Source organism: Camelus dromedarius, chromosome 12 (assembly GCF_036321535.1).
Source record: "Camelus dromedarius isolate mCamDro1 chromosome 12, mCamDro1.pat, whole genome shotgun sequence".
NCBI classification, from domain to species: Eukaryota; Metazoa; Chordata; class Mammalia; order Artiodactyla; family Camelidae; genus Camelus; species Camelus dromedarius.
Genome location: NC_087447.1, coordinates 72,307,006 through 72,319,358, shown reverse-complemented (window position 1 = coordinate 72,319,358; position 12,353 = coordinate 72,307,006). Strand labels below are relative to the sequence as shown.

The 12,353-nt window shown below is 35.1% G+C and overlaps 1 protein-coding gene across 1 annotated transcript in view; it reads right to left on the bottom strand.

Moving 5' to 3' along the window:
* Positions 1–12,353, bottom strand: part of LOC116151631 (coiled-coil domain-containing protein 144A) — a 112,136-nt gene that overhangs the window by 79,379 nt on the left and 20,404 nt on the right. The window contains exons 16-18 of the mRNA XM_064492865.1: positions 10,548–10,702; positions 9,890–10,057; positions 7,506–7,539 (exon numbers count right to left, since the gene is read on the bottom strand). Of these exons, the coding sequence (XP_064348935.1) occupies positions 7,506–7,539; positions 9,890–10,057; positions 10,548–10,702 (357 nt within the window). The remainder of the gene's footprint in view (positions 1–7,505; positions 7,540–9,889; positions 10,058–10,547; positions 10,703–12,353) is intronic.

The window sequence follows — 12,353 nt, the reverse complement described above, 5'->3', positions numbered from 1 at the left end:
TCTTTTCTCTCTCTCTCTCTTTTTTTTTGTTTACTTTTTTGGTTCACACAACTGAATCTTAATTTCAAAATACTCATTTTAGTTCTGAGCATTTCATTTATCTGCTTCACGATACTAAAATGTGGTGACAGAAAGATTAAAATGATTTGGGCAGTATAAATTACTAAGACCCGGCTGCATCTGTCAACAACTTATAGCTTAATCTCTTAGAATTTCAGGTGACACGGCATCTTTACTCAACGTAAAGCACCTCTCAGGTCTAATTTTTGTTTGCTGGATACAAGAAATGCCTTTAGGCTGCTTTACAGTGTATATATTTATAGACCGCACATTTCTCATATTCAACTAGTTTCAACGTTCAGCTTTCATCAGATACTACTTTGAATTTTCTTTGAGGAAGTCTGAAAATTGGTTCCCTTTCTGGGTACTTACTTCCATTTCTGCTCTGTCCGTTTCATACTGACACAGTCTGTGCTTTAAACATCTGCATTCATCGATTAACTCCTTGTTTCCTTCCTCCAGCATCAGAACTCGTCTGCTCATGGCTTCAAGTTTTCCCATGTGATCCAGAAACAGCTGTGGGGCATTAAGTATTGTCTTTTCGCTTCTGCCTTCATTTTGAGCAACTTCCAGTCGCTGTCGAAGCAACGTGTTTTCACTTTGTAGTTTACATATTGTCTCCTTCAAGAATGCCTGCTTTCCAATGTATTTGCTGAATTCCCCTTGTTTGCTCTGAGACAAGAGTTCAGTTTCCTTGTTTGAATGCTGGGCTTGGCCTCGGTCTCTATGCACACATTGTAATACCAATGTCATTGGTCTAAGAGCATCTCTCCTGGGATGGAGCTCAATTTCTGGGCCACGGAATTGACGTTCAGCTTCAGGAAGTTGCTGAGGAAGCACCTCGCTGCTATCTTTTGGGTCAGACAGCTCAAAATCCATTGTGTCCTGTAAGTGAAACCCCTCATCTCTTACTCTTTGAACTGTACGCAATAAACTGACATATCATAATTTCCTTTGAAGTCAAAGACTAATCTCTAAGTTTATACAACAATAAGTTTGCAATATCTGGGTATCCAACTGGAAAAACTTAAGGTGGATACAAATCTCAAACTTTAAACAAGCAGAAATCCCCAAAAGTTCAAAAATTTAATTAAAGACAGTGAATCCATGAAAGTAAAAAAGAAACCACGAAACGATGTTTAAGAAGCTCAGAACTGGAAAGGCCTGCCTTTCTCTGAAATGCAACAAACCCAAAAGGCTTAAAATAAAAAATGAATAAATCTGACTATACTTAAAAATTGTATCTGACATCTAGCCTTTACAGCTACCCCCAAAGTAAGTGCCTTAGCTCTGTATATATTGGGACAGGTTAAATTTCCTAAAAATTTTTTTCCTGAGAATATTCCATAAATATTCTCCCTTTCTAACATTTTTAGAGTGAGTTATAAGAATTACATCTACGGATAAGTGATAAATCTAAGCACTGTACTGAGCACATCTACAAACATCAGTTAACTCAGTTAGCTGTGACAATTCCGGAATAAAGGGTTAAAATACAAGCAAGCTGCAGGGTTTTCCCCAGGGCTTCTGACTCTCTGACTCTTACACCAAACCAAAGCTACTTCTCTAGGATAAATACATAAACACAAGAGAAGCCTTCTATTTCCCTAATGGTGAATACACTAAAGGTAAAGAAGGTCAAATTTACAGAGCTCTTCTTACAAAACCAGGGGACTTTTTGCTTCTGCAATAATTTTTTTTCTTCTTCATGGTGTTTATAACAGTAATGGATGTGAAATAGCAGGGAAACACAGTGAACTGTTCTATTAAAAATAAAATACTGATCAATAAATTATCACTAAGTACAGATTATGGCATATCTATCACTATATTCAAAAGCTCCTTGTACTGAAATCGGATACCACATGGAGCAGAGCGTTACTTTTATCACACGTAGGAGAATGACACCCAAACTACAGTTTCTGAACTGGCTGCGCTTTTCCCTCCTTACCATCAGTGGAAATGATAAAGTAACCTCTCCAATCATCTATCAAAGGAGTGAGATCACTGCCAGAAACTAGAATGCCTGCCATTAGTAGCAACAGTTTTGAAATAATTGAAAGTTCATCGATTCCTATGGACAATATTAACAGCCTCTCCTAGGATGAGGCCATTGTGAATGTTACTACGTCACTGTTGCCAGCAAATAGATTTGAATTCAAAATATTGCTTTATCCAATGGACCAGAAATGAAACCTCCAGAAAATATATTTACATATATAGGCTTTTAAAACCCTCTATAATTTCTGTACCTACAGTATTGGTTTTTAAACTATGTAAGTATACAAATTCATAGACACACGTTTGAAGATGACTAAAGAAAATACCTTGGCATTCATTTTCTTATTAGCCTTTTCTGCCTCCTTTTGTTGGGAAAGATGATGGGCCAGGATTTCATCTTGTATTACTCTGGCATTCTGCTCTCGAGAAAGTTGTCTCTGAGCATCATTTCGCTCTTCTAAAACCTGGAGACACATTTCATTAGGTTTTGGGTTTTATACTATGAAAAAAAGTCAAAAAAAAGCTTAGAAGGGGAATCTTTAAAAAAAAATTTTAAACCTGTTAAAAAGAAGTAGTCTTTTTAAGCACAGGGATCTCTAATGCACAGAAATAACTCAAATTCTAATATATGTGACAGCTAAATTCATCACAGAGCAAAAACACAAGGGATGTAGTATCATGAAAGAAAAAGTTTTTTAACACTTTTTAAATTGAGTTATAGTCATTTTACAATGTTGTGTCAAATTCCAGTGTAGAGCACAATTTTTCAGTTTTACATGAACATATATATAGTCATTGTAACTTTTTTTGTTGTGAGCTACAAGATCTTCTATATATTTCCCTGTGCTATACAGTATAACCTTGTTTATCTATTCTGCATATGCCTGTCAGTATCTACAAATTTTGAAATCCCAGTGAAAGAAAATTTCTTTATAAGGCATTTAACCAGTTCCATCATAGTCTCAAGGCAATTTAGCCTGGATTTTAACTTCAAAAAGCCAAAATTAAGAATTAGACTTGTTACTTTGTTGAATGGACCAAAACTATCAATCCTTATGTTGATGATTAAGCTCAATTTAACTTCCATTCCTTCATTCAGAAAAGACACAGAGCATCTATTAGATGCCGAGAACACCAAGAAATTAGTAAATTAAGCTCTAAATGTCATACTTCATTTTTAGGATGAGATAACTTTTATTTGTTTTAAATGAAAATACAGATTAATTCAAAAGAATATTATAAATGATATTGATGAAACAGTGTTAGAGGTATGAAATTTTCACATTAAGACTAATTTACCTGATTTGGTTTATTCCTTATGCTCTTCAGTTTGCATTCTAGTGCTCGGGCAGTGATTTCAAGTTGTTGGTTCATGGAAACTTGCTCATTGTATTGTTTCTCTTTTCTTTTTAAGTCATCCTTAGATTTTTCATATAATATATAAGCATTTTTCTTCTTCTTTGTTTCTTGTTCTAATGCGAATCTGCAGTGAAATATGCTTACCTTAAAATTTATTTTGTTAGAAAATAAAAAGTTCATTTTATGATATGGTTCTTCACATGCTGATTTATTACCCTAATGGAGTTTCTATGGTCTCAATTTTTTTTCATTTCTAAGTCTCATATTTTAAATTCCTCACTTCAATCTCTTCATAAAGATAGATCTATACACACACGCGCGCACACACACACACACACACACACACAATTTGAAAAGTAGCAATGAAAAGACAATGCTACTGAGTTTCAGTCAAGAGTAACTCTGGTCAATAGTGTAGGAAAGAAATTTTGCAATTATTCAGTAAGGTTTGAATTGAAAATTACCCTTTTTTCCCCACATAGTCATAAATTACTCCTTCATTGGGACAGAGAATTGAGTTACTACTTAAAAGAGAAGCTGCTATTTAGAAACAAGTTTGCAAGTTCATGAGAGAGAAAATTTCAACTTCCTGAAGTATTACAGGGACTCCTACATGACCTCCAGCGGAAGGTGACATCCACAGGCATCTTTCCCAGAGCACAGACCCGCTAATTAGCATAATCCAAGGCGAGGCTGGGGAGCCTACTCCCTGATTCCCTACACTTTGTTTCTTCTTTTGCAATACTTTGAACTTACCTTGTTGAACATTATTTATTTAGTAAATCATTTTTAAATCCCTTTTGGTACAAGGCAGGATCCATAGTAAGTGATTAAAAAATAAAAGAGTAATCCATGCTTTCAGCATAGACCTTTGAACTAATCTTATCTCTGTATGAGAGCGATGCTGAATAAACTAACCAGTAATCACTTTCCACTTTATTTTTCAGTCCATCCATTCATATGTTAAGAATCAAACTGCATAAATTTTTTTTAAAGTTTCTGCCTTGAGAAAAATGGTCATTTCATAATTCTGCAAGTGGGAATGTAAAGTAATATAAACTTCCTGGAGGACAATTGAGAGATAAGGATCAAAGGTCTTTTTTTAAAGAAATATAGAATGAGGATATATACATATATATATATATTGCCTTATTTCCAAGAGTTTCATATTCCACAATATTAATGAAATTTTCTCCCCTGTGAAGTCCCAAAAGGTGTTAGCAATTATAAGACTTCTCCTACATACCTACAGTATTAAAGTAAATATAAAGAGTTCAAATATTTCTTTAAAACCAAGAAATTCAGTACCTCATGCGGCAGAGCTCTCGTTCCCACTCCACATTTTGAAGTTTTAACTGTGATTTTGCTTCTCTTGTTTTCAGCAGCTCTGTGTGTAGCCAGTTCACCTTCTTTTCCATTTCTTTAAGTTTTCCTCTAAGTAGTGCACAGTCAGATTCTTTACGTTCTGTTGATCTGAATGAATCAACTGGATCCTGAATTTTCAATAACCTATCAGAATCTGCATTAGGAAGAAAACAAAAATAGAAACAAAATACATGAATAATTTTTGTGTATAAAAGACCATGCATTTTCACATTCATTCATCCATACATTGAACAAATGGATATTGAGCATCTATAATGTGGAAGACATTCTTCTAAGCTCTGCAGATATTAAAAGAATGACAAAGTAATATTATGAACATTATGCAAATAAATTTGACAATTCAGATGAAGTGGGTAAAATTCCTTGAAAGAGAGGAATTACAAAAGCTCAATTAAGAAAGAACAAATAAGCCAAAAAGCCCTACATCTTAAAAACCAAAACAAAAGTCCTATTAGACCTTACGACAAAGAAAATTCCAGTCCCAATGGTTACACTGGTGAATTCTACCAAATACTTTAGGAAAATTTAATACCAATTCTACACAAATTCTCAAAAAATGAAGAGGAAGAAATATGTCCTCATTCTATAAAACTGACATTACCCTGAATCCAAAACCAGACAAAGATATTACAAGAAAGAAAACTAATGTCATGAAAATGGAGGTAAAAATTCTAAACAAAACATTTGCAAATTAAATCCAACAATACAGGATAATTCATCGTGACCAAGTCGGGTGTATCCCAAGAATGCAGGGCTGTTTTAACATGTAAAAATCAATGTTATTCATCATATTAACAAACTAAAAATGAAACCATGTGATCATGTCAGTGGATAAAAAGAGGCACTTGCCAAACCTCCACATGTATTCCTGATAAAAACTTCCAGCAAAGTAGGAACCAAGAGAACGTCTTCACTATGACAAAGATCTGTGCTAAGCCTACAGCTGGCACCATACGCAATGGTGAGAAACGGAATGTTTTTCCCAGAAAGTGAGGAACCGGACAGGAGTGGCTTCTCTTACTCCCTCTAATCAGCACTGTACTGGAGCCAGTGCAATCAGGCAAAATAAAGAAGCAAAAGGCATCTGGATGGGAAATGAAGAGGTAAAAGTGTCTGCTAATCAGCGGGGAATATGACTACATGGTGCGAGTCAGCTAACTCCAACCTGTGGGCTGGGTTGCTTGCTTTGGTAAATAAACTTTTACTGAAATACAGCCACGTCCATTAACTTGTGTATTGTCTATGGCTACTCTTGTTGCAATGGTGACAGAGCTGACTAAGCTGTAACAGAGAATGTATTTACTGGCTGCAAGTCTTAAATGTGAACTATCTTTAGTAAGACAGCAGTTTAAGGAAGAAAAATCTTGACCACCTTTGGTTACATAGAAAATCTGAGAGAATCCATAAAAAGGATACTAGAACTAACAAATGTGTTCAGTCAGGTTGGAGGGCACAGAGTCAGTATACAGAAATCAACTGTATTTCTATCATCAGAAACTAAAACTTAAAATACATTATTTTAAAACAAACAAATAAATAAAAATATACTACTTATAACCACACTGAAAAATAAGAAATACAGGTAAACTCATAAAAGACGGAAAGACCCAGACACTAAAAACTCTAAAATATTAGTGAGAAAATCAAGGAACACCTATGTAAATGGAGAAATAAACTTTGTTCGGGGTTAAAAATTTCCATATTGTTAAGAAGTCAATTCTCCCCAAATTAATCTACAGATTCAACATAACCTACATCTCATTTCCAGGACACTAGCAGACTTTTTTTTTTTAGCATTGACAAGCTGATTCTAAAATTCATGTGGAAAGAAGGGTAATAAAAGGAAACAAGATGAAGCCAGAGGACTGTGGCCTTTAACCATGGAGCTACGAGTGGCAGGAGCTGGATTTTAGGCAAGGAGGTAACAAAGACCTGAATTTTAAAAACTGTCTAGTAATCATGGTTGCGGTGTAGACCAAGGTCCCAGGAGGTGGAACGGCGGAGAAGAAAGTCCTGAGGTGATTTCAGAGTTCTAGGAGGGAAGTAGTGATACCCTGACCTTGGGTGAAGGTGTAGGAGCAGCAGAGTCAACAGAAAGCACAGGGAGTGGGAACGCTCACAGCCCCTGGCTGGCAGCGCACAACACGTCTGCTTCTGCTTTGACACAAAGCAGGTTTCTGAGACGCAGCAGACTGTAACGTAGCCGTGCTCCCTGGGCAGTACTAGGTGTGCACACGTTACCACGAGATACTTACAAAGGCTGTGTAGTCATAAGGGGGTCCTACCTTTACTCTCCGGACCAAGTTGTTCGATTAGCCTCAGGGTATTCTTATAATTAGGGAAAAGCGACTCGCAATCCTTGGAAGCTGTTTCTGGTGACAGAGTTAAGTCATCGAGGCCATCCACAGAATTAATCTGCTCTTTGACCTACAAATAAATAATGCTATTTCACAGTGTCTCCAACATAGTTATAAAATATGCTCAGTGTACAGAGGTGATAGATATCCAGCTTTTTATGAGAGCAAAAACAGACACTTCTCGAAAGAACTGATTTTCGTCAAAAGGCTATCTATAGTGTTTCTAAATTATTTTTAAGTAAATGTCTCTACAACAAAGGAGGATTTTCTGTTTTTCCACTCTATCTTTTATAAAATTTTTTACTACAGGAAAATACTCTTATAATTAATATTTTACTATACCTGGTCCTTTTTAGTAGATGTTTTCTTTGAAGACCTGAAAAAAGAAAAAAGCAATTCATTTAAGCAAAATACTAAATATTGAAAATACAAGAAATATGTACATCTATTATTTTTTATATAAAAATCTTTGCATTGATAATTTTCAATAAAAGGGATTAAATGAAACAGTAACATTAAAGGACAAAGGAAGTATATCAATTATATTATTAACAAAGTATTAAATTTAGATCAAGAGGACAAGCAAAGGAAAAGGAAGAACATAACATTACTTGTATTATTTGATAGGAAAAATTATACCAGGATTTTATTGTTGTTGTCTTTTTCAATAAAAACTGGCTTTTATGACAATAAAACCCATTTGGAAAGTATTACTTAAGTCCTTATATGAAAGAAACCCTTTTCTAATAATCATGGTATTAGCTTTTTTCAGGACTTAGTGTGCAACTGCTGTGCATTATTATCAGCACTTTACGTGTCTTAAAGACATTTTAATCCTCACAACAATCCTGGGAGGTAGGTAATATATTAGGTACTTTACCCAGGAAGAAAATGAGGCACAGAAAGGCTAAGTCATTTGTCGAAGCCCCTATGTCTGCCCAGAATTCCAACCCAGGCAATCTGACTTCAATACTTGCACTTCACAATATGCGAAGAAAGTAATATTTAAGTATTTTTAACTAATGGAGTAAATGAATCTCTATTATTATTCTATAGGTATAATTATAAATAATAATTTCTGGGGCATATGTCCAGAAGGAACCCTACTTCAAAATGACACCTTCACCCCAATGTTCATAGCAGCACTATTTACAATAGCCAAGACATGGAGACAGCCTAAATGTTCATCAACAGAGGACTGGATAAAGAAGATGTGGTATATTTATGCAATGGAATACTATTCAGCCATAAAAACCGACAACATAACGCCATTTGTAGCAACATGGATGTTCCTGGAGAATGTCATTCTAAGTGAAGTAAGCCAGAAAGAGAAAGAAAAATACCATATGAGATCACTCATATGTGGAATCTAAAAACAAAAACAAAACAAAACAAATACAAAACAGAAACAGACTTACAGACACAGAATACAAACTTGTGGTTGCCAAGGGGGCAGAGGGTGGGAAGGGACAGACTGGGATTTCAAAATGTAGAATAGATAAACAAGATTATACTGTATAGCACAGGGAAATATATATAAGATCTTATGGTAGCTCACAGCAAAAAAAATGTGACAATGAATGTATGTATGTTCATGTATAACTGAAAAATTGTGCTCTACACTGGAATTTGACACAACATTGCAAAACGACTATGACTCAATAAAAAAATGTTAAAATAATAATTTCTGAATCATAACACCTATTTTTTAAAAATAAAAAGACTTTAGACCTAGGCAATACTGGAAATCTACTTTTAATAAAGATTTGCTTTTGCTAAAGACATTAATCAGCAGGCATTCATTATCCATTCAGCTGTTTGTTCATGCATTTGACATGTCCTTATGGAGCATGATGGCTTTTTTAATTTAGAACTTAGTAATCCAAAAGTAATCATCTGTGATAGATTGTTAATAGTTTATTATTCTATTGTATATAAACAAAACCTTCCCGTTCTTCCTAGAATCTAAACAAATATTAAGTTAATATAATCTGGTATTTTACAATAGCATACAAAACCACAGCCACTCATGATGATACTGTCAAGGACACTATAAAATCTAGAATCATCAAGGAATGATTAAACCCTATTCAGTATGGCCTAAGTGTTTGTATAATTATTATGAGTATACAATTTTTAAAAATCTATGGACAATGGTGTAACTTTAAAGTCATTATCTGAATATTCAATTATGTAAGAATATTACGCTTCAGAACTAATGAGTAAGACCTTACAACAAAACTATACACGAATAGAAGCTTACTACAGTATTTTAAAGATAACACAGTACAATCAATACACTTTCTAATACCAGAAATGCAAACAAGATGAAATTGAAAAACATGTCTTCTATGGAATCAGATCCAACAGCATACAGACATGGTCTACAAACTACCATGTCATCATTAAAAAAAGAAAGGGAACCCCCACGAGCCCCATGTTCCCCTTCAGTTATCGCCTAGTCCTCTTCTGCCTTCCCAAGAAATGTCCTCTGAGGGGCTGTTCACACTGACTCACTGCAGCCCGGCTTCCTTGGGGACGTATTATTGAAACTACTTTCAGTCAAAGGCACTTGTTCTCATCTTAGCCTTTCGGCAGAGTTCCTCCGACACAGTTGAGAATCCTCTTGCCTTGGCCTTTGCACTATATGCTGCTGTTCTATTTCCAGAGAAGGTAATCACTGCTAATACGTCTTCACCTAGAAATAAAGAATTTGTAGATTTTACCTGCCACAATCTTGATCTCCTTCACTTAAACTGCTGTTGTCATTCACGTGTAGGAGACCACCAGCCAGTGAGGCAGTCTTCGCAAATACACGTGAAGTCACAGATGCTTTTAATGTCCGTTTTCCACTTTTATTCTTTACTTCCGTCATACACAAGCCAGGACAGCTACTGTAAAACAATCCATAAAAAAGCCAATTTTTAAAAACTAATTCTACTGATAAATCAAAAAACAACAATTTTTGTAAAATTCCAACTCTTACCTATCTTCAATCATTTATTAATTCACAAAATGGTTATCAAGCGCCAACCATATGCAAGGAAACACAAATTCTTGCTTCAAAGACAGATACACAATTATGATACAATGTGATATGCAAGAGCTGACATGTAGCAGCTAAAGTGAGCATAAGGAAGGCTTTTAAGAAGAGGGAAAATAAACAGGAGGTCATGAACAAAAGAGACAGGAGGAAATTATTCTACTTAAGAGATTAGAATGTGAGCACAAAGATTAGGCACATGGCATCTAGGTGTGTCCTGGGAACCTGGAAGGAAGAGTACAAAATATGGAAGCAAGTAGAGAGATGAGTCTGGGAAGAAATTGTGAACAGTATCTAGGAAAATAATACTTACCTACTGTTGAATACTGATTTAGGCTTACCTATCAGAATTTCCTTTCTGCAGAGCAGGAAACTGCTGGTCATCAGTTTTTCCCCTTTTCCTCTGCTGAGTTAATCCTTTGTAATAACTGCCATCACACATGGTTTCTGATCCTTTCAGTTCACTACTTTTGTTCCTGTTCTCTTCTACTTCAACCTTTAGTGAAAGTTTGATACAAAGGGTAATTATCACTTCATTCATTATAAAGACTCTTTCTCATTCATTTTATCACTTGACTCAGTTTGCCCTGATTTCAATGATAAAAATATTTTTGTGCTTATTTTAATTTTATCATTTCAAGTCATTGAAATGTTTGTAAATTCTGCTTCTTTCTCTTTGAGGAAAAGAAACAGAATTTCTAAAATTTCAATAAGGACTTTCTGAGTGTTGTGCTCTTACATCCACTCTTCCCCATGTGAATGGCAGAGACAAAGAAATAAAAAGACAAAGGCATAAAATTTGTCCTCTCCTGTCTTTACCACCTAGATTTTGTATTAAACAGCCAGATTTAGAAGATGTCACAGCTTGGTGATTCAGTAACAGAAAGGAAACATTCTTCTTTCTGTGCTAAAGCTATCCTTTTCCCACTACTTTTTATAATTCTTGTTTCATTTGGATCCTGGGGTATCAAAAAAGTGGTGTTTAATAAAATATATAAACCCAAGTTTACTGAAAGGAGCGGAGTGAAACTGATGAATTGCCAGTAAGTGTGGAATTCTGCAAAAGGAATAATGCTTCCCAATTTCACATTCAATAACCATGACCATTTTATAGCTCGATGGCATAGGAGTAATGAATGATCTACTTTAGCCCCACTGTTTACTGAAAACGGGAACACAACCAAGAAAGGTTAAGTGATTTGTCCAAACTCCCTAAAGCAGTATTCCCCAGCATTTTACGGTGTCAAAAGAGATGATACAATTCTGTAACACTGAATCTAATAAGCTACCAAATAAATTCATCAAATTGATCAGATAAGTTAAAAGTGTGACTTTGGCAAAGTTGCTCATCTCCCTTTTCTATTAAAGGAGAACACCTTCAGATTTCTATCTTTAACACTCTTTGCACCTCACACAAAAGAACACACACATTTAAAAAATCTATTACTAGAAGTAAAAAAAAATCATTCAGTGCATCTCAAAACTCAAGTTTTCTCCTTTGGAGATAAACACTGAATTTTTTTTGCTGAGGGTTCATACTACCTATATGATAAAATCATACATGTCAAAACTTACTACATTTTATTACATAATACAATGTAAGTGTCTAACTCAACAGAAACACCCGAAAGTGGTGATTCACGAATATGTGGGAGCACATGTATTTGTTCTTAAGAATATCTCAAAGTGGCCATGATGGAATTCTGAGTGTTCAGTGATCACTAAGACAGATAAGCCCGCACTCACTAAAGCACAATACACAGATCACTTTAGTGGGAGTGTGTGCTTGTATCCCTTCTCTCAGTCACTGCTTCCTTCCCATTCTATGGAAGTGCAACTTACATTTAAGCCAATAGATTAAAACAAAAAAAACAAAACAACAAAACCCTTGAGCTTATTATATTTCCTAAGCCATTTCACTCGCGTTTATTCTGGCTCAGGTCACGTGGCACACAGCTGGATTACTTTCCCACATCATACGAAAGACTGGCACAGAGACTTAGGTTGATTAAAGAACAAAACCCAGGAAAATACTTCCCTGAATTCCTGTTATTTAGATGGCAGAAATAGTCTGTTTCTACACGATTACATATTTAGATGACCCCGTTTTATACAAAGGCTATTTTCATAATTGGAAAATCAGATCA